The sequence below is a fragment of the Lissotriton vulgaris genome, chromosome 11 (assembly GCF_964263255.1).
Source record: "Lissotriton vulgaris chromosome 11, aLisVul1.2, whole genome shotgun sequence".
In the NCBI taxonomy this organism is placed as follows: domain Eukaryota; kingdom Metazoa; phylum Chordata; class Amphibia; order Caudata; family Salamandridae; genus Lissotriton; species Lissotriton vulgaris.
Window position 1 is genome coordinate 611,336,330 of NC_141699.1, and position 19,258 is coordinate 611,355,587.

Consider the following 19,258-nt stretch of genomic DNA (forward strand, 5'->3'; position numbering starts at 1 on the left):
AATGCTAGCCTATGAGAGGAGTCTGCCTCACAGTAGTGAAAAACTAATGTGGCTATTTGTCACCACCAGGACAAGTAAAACATAAAAGTATCTGTCCTATCTTTTAGTTGCACAGCACCCTGCCCCTATGGCTACCTAGGGCCTACCTTACGGGTGACTTGTGTGTAATGAAAGGGGAGTTTAAGGATTGTAAGTGATTTTAAATCCCCAGTCGAATTGGCAGTAAACTGCTCTCATAGGCTTTGCAATCGTAGGCCTGAGACCGGTTTGAAAGGCTACTTGTGTGGGTGGCACAACCAGTGCTGCAAGCCTACTAGTAGCATTTAGATTACAGGCCCTGGGTATATGGTATGTTGTGGAAGCTGGGACTCTGTTGCAGTACCCTCCCCCCCCCACACTTTTTGCCAATTTCTGATGCACTTTGACTTTTGATGTGCCCTATGTCCCTGCCAGTCAGGATGCCAGGGCCTGTGCTCTGTCCCAAAACTGTACCTTGTACCCCCGATTGGCACCTCTCTGGCCACTTGTAAGTCCCTTGTAAAAGGTACCATGGGTACCAAGAGCACTGTGACCAGGGAAGGCCTTAACACACACACACTGGCATTGCAGGCTGCTTGTTGCGGTGCAGAGAAAGGTGAAGAGTCGACATGGCACACATACCTGTGTGCCAGACCTGCAACCAACTGCTTATGGTGTAGGTAAGACGCCTCTCTAGCTTGGTTTACTATACCACTGGGCACATGAGCACTGTACCCCTACAGTGTCTAAGCCTATTCTTAGACATTGTAAGTGCAGTAAAGCCATAAAAGAATATATGGTCTGGGAGTTTGTCATTATGAACTCCACAACAAAGTAATGGCTTTACTGAATTGTGGGAAGTTTGGTAGCAAACTTCTCAGCATCAGAAACCCACATTGATGCCAGTGTAGGATTTATTATACAGTGCACTCAGAGGGCATCTTAGAGATGACCCCTGAAAAACGACCAGCCTCTGAGGGTTTCCTGTCTGGTAAACACCAGCCTGCCACCACAAGACCTCTGAGGTGGAAGCCTTCACTTCCTGAGCCCAGAAACAAAGCCTTTCCTGGGCGAAGTTGTTCACACCTCTCACACGTCAGGAATAGACATCTGTGGCAGGGGAGCTTCAAAGGCATTGCTGCCTTTGTAACTCGAACCCCAGCCTCTCCTGCTATCAGATGCAGGCCCTGTTCCGGTCTCCTTTCCTTTTCGGCGGGAAGATAGGCAGGAACAATTAGCACAGCCCATATGGTATGCCCACCTCTGGCAATCCTGCCCCTCAGGTGGGGAGGCGAGGTGAAGCGCACACTTGCAGATGGCAGATACTCTCCAATCAGGATTAGGGATTGTGCCCACTCCCCCACGTGGGGTGAGCACACCAAAGGTGTAGTCACCCTAAGGTCAGTATACCATTGGCTACTGACCTCAAGAACCCTAAAATACCCCCTAAATACAGTATTTAGGGGGCAGCCCTGAACCAAGAAGACAGATTCCCGTAACCCACAAAGAAGTACGAAAGAAGATGCCCAGCAGAGGAGACAGCAGAGACCAACTGTCTTGTCCCCAGCCCTACCAGCCGTCTCAGTTTCCAAAGCTCCTGCGTCAAAAGTCACCTTGTCCTGCAGCCAACTACCTCCAGAACCCCTGGGAGGACTGACTGCCTTGAACAAAGACTTTATCTTGTGTGAACAGCAGCTCTGTTTAAAAGAAACTCCCAAGACACACTCTTAGCCTGCTGAGGACCTAGAAACACAACACCTGTAACCACCACTGCACCCACCGCCTATGACTTGAATCCGGATGACCCACCAGTCCCAGAGAGGTTCCCCAGCGCTCCAGAGTCTGTTTCCACCATGGGTTGACCCCTCCAGGACTCCCTGATATCGTCTTCAGGCTCTGAGATCCCCGTCGCCCCAACCGCGAGTAGCCCGGTAAGGTGAAATCTGACCTCAAATGACACCCCTGCATCCAGCCGCCCTGCTCTTTGGATAAGAGAACCAGAGTTGCACCTACATCCCCCACCCTCCAACTTGCGTTCCCAGCTGTTGGTTCCTCCCGGAAGTCTTCCTGGACCGAGCATGCAGACAAAAATCCAAAACCGGCAACTCTCATTGAAAACAGGGCACCCAACGCCAAGCCACCACACTGCACCCGGCCGCCCCTGTGCTGCTGTGGGTGCACTTTGTTTGCTAAATGAGATCCCCCTTTGCCCTGAGCATAACACCAGGAGCATTGCTCCCACAAACCTGTGGCCTGCACGTGAGCAGTCACCAACCGGAGGCCCCCTATCCACCAATGGATAACATTGGGCCTCCGCACTCCTCACCTGGCCGTCCTATTGCTGCCGAGGGTGCTTTTGGAGTGCATCCTTGACCCTGGGGGAACCCTAGTTCTAACCCCAGAAAACCAACTCCCAAAACCAAGTACTTACCCATAAACTGATAAAACTGTTTTCTCCCACAGGATTGCATAGACTGCTTTTTTGTGAGTTTAAGTCATTGAGTGTGTGACCTCATTTCTTGCCTGAGTGTGTACAATAAATGCTTAACACTGCTTAACACTGCCCTCTGATATAGCCTTACAGCTTGCCTACACTACCACAATTAGAGAGTAATGTACTGATGTTTTTAATCTAGGAACCTGAATCAATATTGCTATTGTATGCCCTTGTACGGCTAAAATTAATTATATCGCTATAATGGCATAAGAATCGGATCCATATTTCAGTAAATCGCCCTTGCAGTCCAAGGCACGGCAAAAGCTACTTCCTTGGATTCCTAGAAAGCACAACGAGTTTTTTCGACATACCAAACACCAAACCTCCAGCAACCTGGGAAATCCCCACTGGCTTTGTTTTGATTTGTAATAGAACTCCTGCAAGCACTGTAAGAACGGCCAGTTCTTCGTGACATCTTTATTGACATCTTATGTCCAAACCTTACGTCAAACTCGGCACCTTTCAGGTATAAATATGCCAACGTTGCCATAAGCAAACACACGGTGGTGGTTTTGGAGCAGAGCAGCTAATTTACTTGCCGAGAGCCCAGCAGATGCGAAGAGCCCACGGACGCTGCCCCTCCTCTTTGACGCGCTGAGAAAGACGCTGTCTTTTCTCCTGCCGAGAAAATCCAGCTCCGGCGTTTCCAGCCTACCCTTGCGGGTGACTGGGATATCGAGTCCTGAGAGAGAGATACCAGACCTCCTATTCCCAAGGTACAGTGCTGACTAAACCCTTGGAGAGAATTCTTGGCAAAACCAACTTAACTTAAACTTACTCCTTCCCACGTATTAGGCTTAGGTCAGGTACACCGGGGGTAGGCGTATTTTAGAAGCACCAGTTGAGCACGTTAGCCTATGTATATATGTATGTATATATTTTATCCATTTTAAAGTGTCTTATGGCTAAGAAACCATATCCATGCTTTTACAGTATTATTTCATAATACTCCTTTTACTGTACGTACTTTACTTTATATTAAGTATTGCAATTGTGGCAATTCATTTCTCTTGCATGAGAAGGAAGACTGCTCAATAAATATTACCTTTTATTGAAAACGCCCGTCTCTCTCTTCTCTGCACTCTGGTGAAACTAAGAACGCACATCTGACTGAGTGAAATAGCTGTCTATTGTTTTCACACGACTCTAGCGATTTACTCTTATTCTGAGGGAGCAAAGTTGTCATGTTTATGCGGTTGTCGGAAGCTGAATCCCTTCTTGTCTGAGCCAGGGAAGCTGATCCCTTCCTATTCATTCAAGAAAGTTTCCAGTGACCTCTGAGCTAGCTGGTGCAAACCTAAATTAAGTCTAACATAGTCAGTAGAGACCTAGAAGACCTAAGTCCTATGTCTACACTGCTGTTTGTTATTCCAATGCGCAGATCCTATAGGGAAAATAGGAACTACACTACAGTACTATCTACTTTTACCTCTGCCTACCTTTGGGGTTCCACTGGACTCTGTGTACACTATAGCTTACTTTGGTATAGTATATACAGAGCCAGCTTCCTACAAGATGCCCCTTTACAAGGGTCTTATAGATAAACTAAATATGGCAGTCTGGGTAAATACCAATGTCGCCATGTTTAGGAGAGAAGCACATGCATTTTAGCACTGGTCAGCAGTGATGAAATGCTCAGAGTCAAAAAGATACAGCAAAAAGTGGAGGTGAGCAGGCAAAATGTTTGGGGAAGACTACCCTCAGGATGATGGGCCTAACACGTACCCACATAAAAGTGGGAAGTTCTACCCAACTTCTATTGAGTACGCATTACTAAGGTGGAAAAACCTCTATTGACCATTAGCATTGGCATGATCTAACCCTGGTCTGTGTTCCATCCTGGAGTCCATACCCTGTAGGGAAATGACCAACTCAGAAATTTTGGATTCCCACCCCTGATTTGCAATGAGCCACTGAGGGGCCTATGGTCATTCTGAATCAGGAAGTGAGTCCCAAACAGTTATGCCCTCAACTTCAGTGCCCACACCACAGCGAAAGCTTTTCTCTCTGTAGCACTCCACCTCTGTTCCTTGGGGAATAATCTCCTGGAGATGAAGACTACAGGTTGATCCAGGCCCTCTTAATTTAGCTGTGATAAAACTGCCCCTATGCCATGATTGGAGGCATCTGTTTGAACGGTAATCTCCTGCTTCGGGGAGTCAAACACATTTTGGTATGCCTCTGCCTAAATCACATTACTGGGGCTGCTTCTTAAAAGTCAGCTCTGTCAAGGTGGCAACAATGGTGCCATGCCCCTTGACAAACATCTTATGGTACCCATTGAGGCCCAAGAATGCTTTGTACTCCCGTCTGGGTTTTGGGGGGATCCCAGCCAAAGATAGTTTCTTACCACTGCTCATCATGTGCGAGCCCAAGCACACCACAGACACCTGCCCTATCTGGCACTTACTGGCCTTGATAGTCAGGCCTGGCTGATGCAGAGTCTGAAGCACTTCCTGGAAGTGAGAAAGGTGCTACTGAAGACCGCTATGTCATCCGGATAGACAGCCGAGAAGTCCTTCATGCCAAAAAGGACCAGATTTACCAAACTCTGGAAGGTGGCAGGGGCATTCACTGGCTTCTTCACTGGTCCCTTCACTGGCTTCCTATCCGGGAAAGGATTACCTTCAAGGCTCTCTGCATGTGCCATCGCATCTTTGGAGGCAAAGCACCCGGCCCGCTGAACAGCCTTATTACTCCCTACAGACCTGAGCGGCTGCTCAGATCCTCTGGGATGGGTCTGGCTGTTGTCCCCAAAATCCGTAAATCTCGGATGGGAGGTAGATCTTTCAGGCTCCTTGCAGCCAAGAATTGGAATTTGCTCCCCACTGAAATGCGTCTCGAACCTTCTGAGACTAAATTTCGCAAAACCCTCAAAACCTATCTCTTCCGCCTAGCATTGTTATAATCCTCTGACTCTCTTCCAGGTTCTCTTCAGCGCGGGGACACGCCGGTGTGCGTTACCAAGCGCTTTACAAAATTCCAAAATGAAATGAAATGAAATGGCATTCTCCAGTCCAAGGGCATCACACAAAATAGGTAGTTGCTCTCTGGAGTGAAGAAGGCTGAGCTCTCCTTGGCACCTTCTGTTACTGTTATCTGCCGGTAGCCTGATGTAAGATCAAAGGTACTTAAGTACTGGGCAGCCCCGGCCTCACCTGTCAATAAGCTCCACACCCCGATGATGAGCATCTGTCTTTGTCACAGAGTGTAGCCCTCTATAATCCACACAGAACGTCAGTTAAGTTGTGCTGCCTCCTGGGACAGCTTTTGGTACCAGAACCACAGGACTGCATCAGAGCCTACTGGAGGGTTTTGTCACACTCCAACATTTTGTAGACGTCACTCTCAATGCTGGCCTCACCTTATCGGACAACCTGTAAGATGCATTCTTAACAGGGAGATTGTCCCCTCTGTCCACATCATGGGCACACAGGTGGGTAGTCCCAGGAATAAGGGAGAACAGGGAGGAGTACAGTTCTAACCCTTGGTGGCAGTTTCTCTCCTGTTCGGAGTTAGACTTGGGGAAAGGATTACTTCCTCCACAGACCCATTCTTCTCTTTGGAGTCTAAAATGTCTGGGATAGTTTTACTCTCCTCCTCCATCTGTTGCCAACAACACGGTGATCTCAGACCTCTCGAAGTGGGCTTTGAGGCGATAGATGTGAAGCACTCTGTGGGTTTAATTGGGGGGAGTGGGGGGTCTTAAGGTCTACCAGGAAGTGACCTTGCCCTTCTTCTCAGTAACCTTATAGGGCCCAGTCCAACGGTCGTGGTGGGTCCTGGGTTCTACAGGTTCCATAACCCTCATATTCTGTCCAGGCTGAAGTTCCACAGTGGTTAAATATTGATCATACCACTCTTTTATTAAAGACTGACTGGGTTCCAAGTTGTCAGAAGCCTGCTTCCACAACTTAGCCATTTGGCTTCTGAAGACCAGCATGAAGCTCACTACATCATGGGTAATCTTCCTGGTACTTTGATCCCATCCGTCCTTCTCCAAACTTAGGGGTCCTCTAACAAGGTGCCCGTACTGAAGCTCAAAGGGCCTGAAGCGAACGCCCTTCTTTCGCTCGTTGTTGTAGGCAAACTGGCATGGTAAGAGGATGTCTCACTTAATCCTCAGGGACTCAGCAGGGGTGTGGAATTTAATAAAATATCTACGTTTTCACGGGGCAGGTTGCTTCATAAATCTACTTGTCCTGTAACAAAATCACTTTTCCCTTTTGTGCCATGTAATGTGGTGTCAAATTATGGCAGCAATCTCATTATATAAGAGCTCTGAAATAGCCTCTCTGATCATGCCAGGGCTCCTTCCATAATAGGGTTTGAATACAAGCAATTCCCTTATGTTGCCACGTTTCTGTAGATGTATAAACTGGGACTGAAGGTAATGGTAAGCAACAGTTTCAGGGTTGCAATGCCCTTTTGAGTCTGCGTAAACCTACTAACTTGCATGTTTTAATGGTTTTCACCAACTCTTCTCTAATCTTTTCCCATACTGAGAAATGTTGGAAATGTACTCCTAACAATGGCAGATATAAAACTTCTTCAAGGGTTTGGAAAAAAAGTGGTTGGAGGGAAAGTGAACTTGCAAACACTGATTTTTGCATGATAAAATCTACACCATATTTGCTTGTGCTAAAATGCAGTTCACAAATTTTCTAGGAGTACTATTTCTTGGCGTACTTCTGTAATGTCTTGTGAATTCACAAAAGCCTTATATCCGCATTTAATGCAAGGACATGGTTGCACTTTTGAGAGTTTATTCTGTAATTGGACCCCTAATTAGTTCTGACGTTAACAATTGACTTCTGTTTTTATTAAAACTCTCTCACTCAATTAGCTTCACTGTGAGTGACAGCATCTGTTCTTTCACAAGGATCATAGCAACATAGTTGTTTTGTTCAGTACCAAGAACTACTGTGGCATTGTGTGCTTTTTGAGACCAAAACTATTTTTGCGTTTGCCAATGTTTGTTGTAATGGTGAAGGCCCGGAGCTCGCACACCAATAAGGTTTTACAAAAAACCAAGGCAAAACAAGTCACTCATTGACAAAACCAAAAGGCTGACCAACAATTTCAGACATACTGGCTTTACCAATGCTTGTTTATTCTTGTTTCCCTTAATTGTATGCAAACTGGTTGCACTTATTTTCCATTATGAATATTTTTGGGAAACACTAGCATACATCAACACATTTCACTGAATGATGCTGCATATAAATGGTACCAAAAATTGCTAAATGTTTTTTAATTTTTTTGTGAACATTTTATTTTGAAACAATGAAGTTCGAGGCATGTGGGCTGCTAAATTCATATCTTTGCATTAGATCGCCACCTAGTGTTGGGTCCGGATGATCGCACATTGTTGTCCTGGAAGAGTCTTCGAAGTATCCTGAGATGGGTGGCTCCTCCCCTGGACTACAGTGCGCATGGGCATCGGCTCCATCCCCAGATTGTTTTTTTCCGCCATTGGGTTCGGATGCGGTCTCGACGTCTCTCCGTCGGAACCGAATAAACATCATTTTTTACGGCCAAAAGGCTTTGGGTTCTTTACGTCGGTATTGTTTGCGTACGGTCTCGAGTTTCTTCCGTCTCTCGGAGCCGGAATCACCGGAGTTTCTTACTACTCTTCGGACATCGAGGCCTTCTCATCGCGACTCGACGCTAAGTTCCCAACATGGAGCGGAGTCCGTTTAAACTCTGTCCGCTCTGTGGGTCCAAATACCCACATATAGATGTACACCCGGTCTGTAATAAGTGCCTTTCGCCAGACCATGACGAAGGAAGTTGCCGGGCCTGTGCGAAGTTCAGGTCGAAGAAAACTCTCACGATTCGGCGCGCGGTGCGCCTTGTGGCCAAACAGGCGGCCCCGGATCCAGATAACATCTTCGGCGACCAAGAAGAAGAGGACCAGAGCCATCATCTTCAAATCTCCCCGCCTGAGACGGAGGTCGAGGCCGAGCCGGAATATGACGACGACGGAGTCGTGGGTCAGGGCCTTGAATACGTCGACGAGGTAGGGGACGACGTGATGGTTTATGGGGCCGAGGAAGATAGCTCAGGGGACGAGCTATGCCCCGAAGTTGAAGAACATCAGGAGGGGGTCGCGGGATCGCCTGTCGGCCTTACCCAAGACCCTGTAGCGCAAGCCACGGCCCCGCCTGTCGGCCCGGCCACGGACATACTTGCTGCGCCTAGGGTTTCGAAACCGAAACTGAAAGCAACGGTCTCGACTGCACCTAAAATGGCCGACCCGAAACCGAAACCGAAAGTTAAGGACTCGAACGTCCCTAAGATGGCGGTCGCAACGGCAAAAACAAATAAACCGGCGGCCTCATCGACTCCGTCGACCTCCGGTCCGCAGAAGTCGAAGAAACACGGCGATTCCACAGGGTCGAAATCGGCGCCGGAGGAGAGATCCTCTAAAAAGGGTAGCACGCACAAGACAAGCGCGCCGGCGCCGGCGAAGCCTGCTAAGGCAACCGACACAGCCCCGGCTCCAACGGGGACATCTGCGCATCGCTCCAGGGACTCGGGGTCGGCGCCGTCCATCCCTCCAAAAGACCAACGGAACGTCGCATCCGAAGGCAAGGCCACCTCGTCGGTGCCAAAGACATCGGTCACCGACGCATCTCTCGTGGCTGCTTCACTCCAAAGAATTAAGGACAAGGTTTTTTCCTCGTCGACGCCAACGCCATCGACGCAGAAGGCGGCAGACGTCCCGGTCAAGCCGGCAAGTAAGCTCCTCTTCCTTCTACCGCCAAAAGTGGTGCCAAAGGCCTTTTCCTCGAAATCGACGCCAAAGAAGTCGGATTCTTCTACGGCGGGGACATCTTCGGGTCAAGTGCTCGACCCTGAAGAGGATTCGGAGTGTTTTATAGACGCGGACACGGGGAAGTTAACCCTTTATAAAAGGAAGATCACTTCGCAGCCGGTGGAATCCTACGTCATTCCCCTAAAGAAGAAGAAGTTTCCACAGGACGCCTCAGGCCTCATGGAACCTATTCTACCTCCTCTGGGAAGGAGCCCAACACCGTCTCCAGACCACTCTGACAGTGGGGACTATGGTGAAGATGAACAATACACGTTCCCAGTAAATGAACCTGATGCACAGCCAGATTCTTATTATGGCATTGGGGACCAAGGCCACCAAGATGTGGGGCAAGACCCACAGTCCTTCAGTACACGTGCATCCCCTACGGAGGATTCTGCAGGTTTTCATGCACTAATTGAGAGGGCAGCTGCTAATCATGATGTGGACATGCATGCTGACCCAGTTGAAGAAGACTTTCTATTCGACACATTTTCAGTTTCGGAAAGAAATGTAAAGACACTGCCTATGCTCAAAGGGGTCCTCAAGCACGCTGCGGACATCTTTAAAGAGCCTACCAGGGCGAGGGTGGTCAACCCACGTATTGAAAAAAAGTACAGACCAGCGCCTGCAGACCCTGCATACATTCGAGGACAGTTGCCGCTTGACTCCTTGGTGGTAGCAAACGCACGCAAGAGGGCCAACTCCCAAACAACGGGTGAAGCTCCTCCCCCGGATAAGGAGTCCAAAGTGCTAGAGGCAGGAGGCAAAAGAGTGGCTGCACAGGCTGCCAATTTCTGGCGTATTGCAAATACACAGGCACTACTGGCACGTTATGATCGATCACATTACGACACACTAGAGCAGATTGTAGAACACCTGCCTCCGCAGTTTCAAGAGGGCACCAAAATGATTATACAAGAGGGACAACTGATCTCCAACGCGGCCATAAAGTGCGCACTTGATGTCGCGGACACAGCCGCAAGGGCCGTTAACACCAGTGTCATGCTCAGAAGACAGGCTTGGCTCCGCATATCGGGGTTCAAACCTGACATTCAAACAACCATACTTAATCAACCAGTCAATCCGGATAGACTGTTTGGTCCAGATGTTGACACCACCCTGGAAAAGATTAAAAAGGACACTGAAACCGCTAAATCGATGGGGGCCCTACAATCTCAGCAGTTTCGGGGCAATAATTTTCGTCGCTCAGGTGCCCGTGGAGTCACCAGAGGCCAGATGGGTCAACAGTCACAGTTCCCTAGAGGTGGAGCACAGTCCTCGTACCCCAAACAAAACAAGAGGGGCTACAGGGGAAACAGCAACAAAGGACGTGGCAAAGGAGGCAACAATTCACGCTCCTCTGCCCCAAGCAACCAGTGACTCTCTGTCACTGCCCCCCGACCATTTAACACCTGTCGGGGGGAGAATACAGCAGTTGCTGCCCGTCTGGACCAACATCACCACAGACAGGTGGGTGCGACAGCTTATCCAGTACGGTTATTGTCTAGAGTTAAAGTCCACTCCACCCAACATTCCACCAAGGCAAAGACCTATGTCCGCAGAGCACTTGCACTTATTGCAGCAGGAAGTGTTGGTGATGCTGCAAAAAGGGGCAATCGAGCTCGTGCCAGTGGGGGAGGAAGGCACAGGGGTTTATTCTCTGTACTTCCTCATTCCAAAGAAGGATGGATCTCTACGGCCAATTCTGGATCTCCGTCCCCTCAATCTGTACATACTGTCAGAGCATTTCCACATGCTTACACTGCAACAGATTCTTCCTATGTTAAACAAAGGAGACTTCTTAGCAACCTTGGATCTCAAGGATGCTTATTTCCACATTCCGTTACATCCGTCCCACAGAAAGTACCTCAGGTTCACTATCCAGGGCACGCATTATCAGTTCAAAGTCCTACCCTTCGGAGTCACAACTGCCCCAAGGGTCTTTACCAAGTGTCTGGCGACTGTAGCAGCGCACCTCAGGAGGCAGAACATCCATGTCTACCCCTACCTCGACGACTGGCTCGTTCAAGCCAGATCGGAACAGCAGTGCGCCGCGGACATGTCGACTACCATTCACCTCCTTCACGACCTGGGTTTCTCGTTGAATTACCCGAAGTCACACCTTCAGCCGGCACACGTCCGGCAGTTTCTGGGTGCGACAATCAATACCCTGACGGCCTCGGCACAACCAAACCAGGTCAGGATAGACGGCATGCAGTCCTTAATCCAGAAGTTCAGACTGGGACACTCGCTTCCAGCAAGAGTGTTCATGCAGTTGATAGGCATGATGGCCTCCTGCATCTTCATAGTCCCTCACGCACGGTTGCATATGCGCCCGCTCCAGGAGTGCTTAGCAAATCAGTGGACACAGGCTCAGGGACAATTAACAGACCTAGTGTTGGTTACCAGTCGGGCATACAACTCTCTGCATTGGTGGACTCCACACAACCTTTGCAAGGGCCGACTGTTCCAGGAGCCAGTGCCACAGGTTATCCTGACAACGGACGCATCTCTCCAGGGATGGGGAGCACACCTGCTCACTTACACAGTGCAGGGACTATGGACGACGCAGCAACAGAAGATGCACATCAACTATCTAGAACTGATGGCGATCTTCATGGCGCTCAAGTCCTTCATTGTACATCTGTGCAACAAAGTGGTGTTAGTCCGGACGGACAACATGACCGCGATGTACTACATCCAAAAACAGGGGGGCACCCACTCACCACAGCTGTCTCACCTGGCTCAGAGCATGTGGAAGTGGGCCATTCAGAGGAACATCTTCCTCATGGCAGAACACCTCCCGGGGAAGGACAATCAGATGGCGGATCTGCTCAGCAGATACAGTCATCAAATGCACGAGTGGGAGATACATCCATCGGTACTCCAGCCGTACTTCCAAAGGTGGGGGCGTCCAGACATAGACCTGTTCGCCACAAGGGAGAACGCAAAATGCCAAAGCTTCGCCGCCAGGTTCCCACACCCCCAATCGCAGGGCAATGCGATATGGATGAACTGGTCAGGCAAATTTGCTTACGCTTTTCCCCCGACACCCCTGATACCACTGGTGGCGAGGAAACTACGGCAACACTCCATGACACTCATCCTAGTTGCTCCAACGTGGGCGCGCCAAGCATGGTACACCACGTTCCTCGAGCTCTCAGTGGTCCCGCATCAAAGACTGCGCCTCACGCCCAGACTTCTGACGCAGAACCATGGAGAAATTCAGCATCCAGATCCGCAACAGCTCAACCTAGCGATCTGGCTCCTGAAGTCTTAGAGTTTGGATACCTGAACCTACCTCCTGAATGCATGAACATCATCAAGGAGGCGAGGAAGCCGTCAACCAGAGCATGCTATGCCGCAAAATGGAAGCGTTTTGTCATTTACTGTGCAAACAATGACATAAACCCGCTAGATGCATCTATCCCTAACATCATTTGCTATCTGTTACACCTTTACAAGTGCAAACTAGCGTACGCTTCTATTCGGATACATCTATCCGCCATCGCAGCTTACCTTCAAAATAGGCAGCATCTCTCAGTCTTCAGGGTGCCTGCCATCAAAGCGTTTCTTGAAGGCCTGAAACGAGTCATTCCCCCAAGAACACCGCCAGCTCCCGTGTGGAACCTCAATGTGGTCCTCACCAGGCTGATGGGACCACCGTTTGAGCCAATGCACTCGTGCGAACTGCAATTCCTAACGTGGAAAGTTGCTTTCCTAATTGCCATTACGTCACTAAGACGCGTAAGTGAGTTGCAAGCACTCACGATACAAGAGCCTTTCATCCAGATTCATCCAAATAGGGTGGTACTACGTACTAACCCCAAATTCCTTCCAAAGGTGGTGTCACATTCTCATCTCAACCAAACTATCGATTTGCCTACATTCTTCCAGAACCCACAAACAGTGGCGGAAAGGATGCTCCATACCTTAGACGTACGGAGGGCATTGATGTACTACATAGACAGGACACAACACTTTAGGAAGACAAAACAACTCTTTGTTGCCTTCTCACCACAACACAAAGGCAACCCAATTTCCAAAGCAGGAATAGCCAGATGGATTGTTAAGTGCATCCAAATCTGTTATCATAAAGCCAAGCGCACTTTAACAATACCCCCAAAGGCACACTCCACACGCAAGTTGGGGGCATCCATGGCTTTCCTTGGAAACATTCCTCTAGAGGATATTTGCAGAGCAGCCACGTGGGTTACACCACATACCTTTACAAAACACTACTGTGTTGATGTACATTCCAAACAGCAAGCGGCTGTAGGGCAGGCTGTTCTCAAGACACTTTTTCAGGTTTCTGCAGCTGGCACGGGCAACCGCCGCTGATGGAGGGACTGCTATGTATTCTATGCAAAGATATGAATTTAGCAGCCCACATGCCTCGAACTGAATATGCTACTTACCAGTATGCATCTGTTCTTGGCATGTAGGGCTGCTAACATTCATATCGCCCACCCTCCTCCCCGGTGCCTGTCGCAGCTGCAGATATACTATTGTATTCAATCATTAGCATGGACATCCTTTACACTTGCCACTCCATCCTCTGCCACAATGGCGAAAAACAATCTGGGGATGGAGCCGATGCCCATGCGCACTGTAGTCCAGGGGAGGAGCCACCCATCTCAGGATACTTCGAAGACTCTTCCAGGACAACAATGTGCGATCATCCGGACCCAACACTAGGTGGCGATCTAATGCAAAGATATGAATGTTAGCAGCCCTACATGCCAAGAACAGATGCATACTGGTAAGTAGCATATTCATTCTCAATATTGCTTTCAAAGCTACTGCAAATATTTGCATATAATCAGAGAGCATTCTGGGAGCATTATACATAGCCTCATATTGCTAAAAATTAAAAACATGTGTACATATTTTTATACTGGAACCAATGTCAGTAGTGCAGTCTGAGCTTATAACAGTTGCTTAGAGCGCTCACCCTAATAATAAAGGCTTTGCATTCATGAACCATAAATACAAGTTTTAACAGCATTAACTCACGGACACAAATATTACCTTAATTGCAGGCAATGTCTTTTCCTGATACATAATGTGATATTTTAAACTGGCAGCCAAAGGGTTTGTGCTGTAGGGGGTTGGGCCTACTTGTCCCATGGACAAAATACACATAAACTTGTAGCCCCTGGCCCGAAACAATATTTTTGCAATTGCAGAGCCGAAGACGTGAAAACTATGGACTGGCATCCAACTTTGCGCACAGCTCTACCTGACTTCTGTTCTCCCGACAATCACTGGCACCCACTCGGCCAGAAGCAGAACAGCCACCCCAAACCCTTGGAGGTCTGCCCAGAATTTCCTCGACCATGGAGTGGAGGAGACACTTCCCTGCACCAACAGGCACCAACTGCAGCTGCCCGGTACAGGATTCTGTCGACCCTGCCCCCAGCCCCCATCCCACCGGGGGAGCAGCATCAGGTCTTCGTGCTCCAAGAGGCCAGATCCGTCTCCCTGCCAAGTTTGGTGATGCCATGGCCTCCAGAAGCTGCCCTGCACCAATACCCAAGGTACTAGAGGCAGTTGCAAGCAGCAAGGCTTTTTTGTGCTCAGTTTGAACATCACCACCACCAAAACATAAATGCACATTGAGGGAGAGAGTTCAGCTCTACACTGACAGCGTCGGTGCTGTGTTCTATTCCCTCTTCTGCAGATACACCAAGAGCCGTGGGAGCCTCTAACTCACTGAACAAAACACCTCTGCACCAAGCTCCCCAGCTAGGGCACACGTAAATAAACGATGTCTGTGGTTTTGAGACCCCCAAGAAACGAGCACCCCCTTGGGTTCTGCAATACTGGTCCCCCAGACTAGTCCTTGCAGCCTTTTTCTTACAGGTACTTTTCCCATTAACTTTAACGGGTTGCGTTTGAGGCTACTGCCACGTAAAGCACGGTTGCACCCAGACACCCCTTAGCCCCAAGTTGCCTTAAGTCCAGAGGAACATTCCTGTAAGTGTACCTACTCAGTGTATGTTTCTCCCATAGGATAACATTACCGCGTTTGAAGCTTGTGTTTCAAATCTGAAAGCTGTCATGTTCTACTGTTTTTCCTGTTGAATTTGATAACGTCTAAAGTATTTACCTGATTCCGATAATCTTTGTGTCCAAAATTGTATAAAAACAAATGTGTAGGAAGCTGGCTCTTTATATAGTATACCAAAAATAGGTATAGAGGCCAGATATCCCTTATAAGTGGACAGGAGCTTACTCTGACAATCCCAAGGTGTTCTCTTAGGGGGTAGTATGGTCAAGCAGCCTTAGGCTTATTAAAGAAGAGTGTTAGACATCTCCTACATGCAAACAGTCAATAAATGATATACACTATTCGATAAGAAGATCCACACCAATTTATAAAAACAGCATGTATATATATATATATATATATCAATCAAAAGAAACATCCAACTCCAATGAAGAGGCGGCATGTACTCGAGGTAGGCAGGAATATGGCTCATTTATTGTATTTCAGGTCTCCCTCGACCCCGCATTAGATGAGATACGCGTTTTGGCTGCACAGCAACCTTTATCAATCAATATATATAGGCACCAAAATCATCACGATCAGGTAATTATGTTTCGAGTTAGGAATGTTTACAGTTTTTCAATTTCTGTAGTGGTAATGTTATCCTATTGAGGAGAGACATAAACTGCATGCAGATACTTTGCAATTACTTACAGGACCAACTTTCGCGACTTAAGGTGTGTTTGGGGCAGGGTCCAAGGCCGCACCAACAGGTCCCCTCTGGCAGCACTGGGGCGGCCTGGTGCAGAGGAGCAATACAGTGCTGAGTGCCCAGTTGAAGTCAATTGGTATTGGTATTGGTCTTGTCAAAAAGAGACTGAAACACCAGTCCGGCTGAATCAACAAGGTGGCTCAGGTCTCACGATCCACTGGGATGTGGGTAGACTTTTGGTCCTCTGGTCCTCGGGGCTGCCAGGTGCAGAGGAGTTCTGAGGCATTGGAGACACTCACAGTAGAGGGGGCCTACAGAAAGGGGCTGTAGGCGACATAGGGAAGTCTACAGTTGGGGAAACCCAAGGTGGGCTTCGGGTCTGGGGACCCCACTGGCACCTTTGGCCCATTTCAACTTGGGCTAATGGGCAAGAGCGCAGTGGTGCTTTATGGCATGGGTGTTTGGAGGTCCAGAATCCTTGCAGCTCTTCTAGGATGCCTGTAGGCTGCAGTGGAACAGCTCTGCTACTCCACAGGAGTTCCTGGGTCTTGGGTGAAGGCTGGAAGTTTTCCAAGGCTTTTGAAGGCACAGGCAGCTGCAAGACGAGCCGTCTTTGACGCAATTGTCGAGGACAGCAGACAGGAGTTGCTGGTCTTCTGTTGTTGCTTTGCAACTCTTCAGTGTCAGTCTTCTTCTTTTCAGGTCATCAAAATCTGATTTCCTGGTGCCAGGGGCCCACCTAAATACTAAATTTAGTGGGTTTGGAATGCAAGGTGCTAGCCAATGGACTACTTACCACTGGGGTTGCTACTCCCTCTATATAACCACTTCCTGTTGGAAGTGGGCACAACCCTGTCCCAGAATTCCTAATTCTGACATCCGAAAGATGGCATAACTTTACATTTCGTGTCCACATCAGGTAGCCGACCTTAGGGTTGGAGCTAGCCTGAGGGTGAAAACTCCTCTCTGACTACTGATTTTTCCCACCTGTCTAGGTGCCAAATGGGCCCTGATCATGGGGACTGGCATCACCTCTGAGGAAATCCAGATTTGCATACCAAAGGCGGCAGGCTCTTTGAAGCTTCCTGGCTTGGAATGCTAATTTACAGGTAATCTTTCGGGAGGGGTTGTAAAAACCCTCTCCAGGAGATGGCTTTGTTCCTGAACTCCAGAGAGCATGGGCCCTCACCCCTTGTGGTCAGAAACTCATCTGTGGTGGCAGGCTGGTCAAAACCAGTCAGGACACAGTAGTTGATAGTTTTTCAGGGGGCACCAGTTCCCTGATCCCCTTTTTGTTTAACCTCTACATGCTCCCTTTGGCTGATGTTATTGAGTGTCAGATTTGATATTATATCATATGCCAATGACACTCAATTGATTGTCACTTTATCCCAGAACTCTGCTAGTGGTGTTGCTTTCCTGAGTGCCTGCCTGCCAGAAGCTGCCCAGTGTGTTGACCTCAACTGCCTGAAGTTCAACGCAAGCAAGACTGAGGTCCTTTTGGGCAATTATCCTTCCATCTGGGCCCCTGACTGGTGGCCAGCATCACTTGTTTGTTTTCCATCTCCTAAGCCCAAGGTCAAAAACTTGGTAATTTGGTTTGACCAAGATCTTACTTTTGATGATCAAATACCAGCTTTTTTAGTTTCCATGCGTCCAGGCTATGGAATTTTCTCACTTTGCCCGGGGCTTGGCCACCATGAACTGGATGGATAGCAGTGGCTTGGGCGCTGATTTGGTCCAAAAGTCTGTGTGTTGTACGTGCTATACACAATATGATCAACAAAACATTGCAAAACTTAGTTGAAGTTTTGGGCCCAGAGTTCTGCTTGCTTCGAACATCTGTATTCCTTCTAAGACTAATACTATTTGAAGCATTTTCTAGATTGTATCCCTCAAATAATAGTTATAATGTTCTTGATTTGATTAAAAAAAAAAAATCCTGAACAAAAAGTTCTGGGGAATTCACATGAGGGAAGCAGGGTGTAACTGTTTGTGTCTATTGAGATCTCAAAATACTATGTATATTTGAAATTGCAACCTAGAATAAACACAATTAAATTGAGAATATATTTTGAAAATGTCAAGGTCTAACCACCTTTTCCTGCCCTGCTTACCTGAATTTTATATTATACAGTGGACATTACAGAGGACTCCAAAAAGAATGAGCCTGTTTTTAAAGTTGCACCCTCAAAGTGGGAAGCAGTTGACGAAGCAGAATTGGAATCACAAGGTTAGTGTGCTGGTTAGCTTGTTGACACTGGTAATACAATATTTGATGCTATGAAAAACTAACAAGTGTATTTACAAATCTTTGTACTGCTCTGCTTTCGAATACCAATAGGCTGTTTGCATGTTTGTAAACTGTATGTTTGTAAATATTATTGATTGACCGTAATTGTAACTTGTTTTACTCCAAATTGTTTATTGAATTTTGGCATGTGTAATATTTAGTTTCATAAGTAAAAGTTAACATTTTCCTTACTTGCAGTAAACCATTGACAAAAATGATACACCTACAAGTAAAAATCCCCAATTCTTTGTAGTGTCCCTTTACCGCTTCATCCATTATTTTGATAACATGCAGTAATAACAATCACACAGTTGTGGCAGAAGAATAGCTTCGCAAACAGTGACCTCCCACAATGAAAGCCCTGCTAATTCTTCCCACTAAAATATACAAAAAAGTGATGGGTGGAATTCTTGAATTAATCTTAGCCACTGGTAATTGCGTATGGCCGCATCACAGTTCGTTTCACAACTTTTCAAGAGTTGAGAAAAATTGTAAAAGGTTGATGCAAAGTTTCATGCGAGTTCCAAAGTTTTGGAAAATCTACAAAACGTTTTTGAAAAGTTTCCAGACCACTTTTTCAGCGAAGCAACCTGGAGCTTGACATGGCTAAACTGCACTCATTCAAGAGAGAGAAGGGCCTTTTGTATTGACGGGAAGATCAGCATGGGGGCCAAATCCAGGAAAAATTAAATGATCAAGTGCCTCAGAGCTTGGAGGAGGCTCACAGGGTCCCTACACTCCTGGAAAATGAATTGTCCCAAGGTTGTGGGGAAAATGATGTAGAGGATAACAGTAATATCCTAGATGGAGCCAGAGGAGCAGGTGGAAACCTACCCCCTTTCACTGGGCCAAGGATGGTCTCTAGAGCCAACCGCCAAGCAGGCTCCATCACTAGCCAGAGGCCCCTGCAAAAGAGCATGATTAAC

The 19,258-nt window shown here is 47.8% G+C and overlaps 1 protein-coding gene across 3 annotated transcripts in view; it reads left to right on the forward strand.

The window, feature by feature from the left end:
- U2SURP (U2 snRNP associated SURP domain containing) overlaps positions 1 to 19,258 on the forward strand; it is an 835,376-nt gene that overhangs the window by 523,305 nt on the left and 292,813 nt on the right. For all 3 annotated transcript variants that reach the window (XM_086943721.1, XM_086943722.1, XM_086943723.1), the window contains one exon: positions 18,177 to 18,272. In XM_086943721.1, the coding sequence (XP_086799847.1) occupies positions 18,177 to 18,272 (96 nt within the window). The remainder of the gene's footprint in view (positions 1 to 18,176; positions 18,273 to 19,258) is intronic.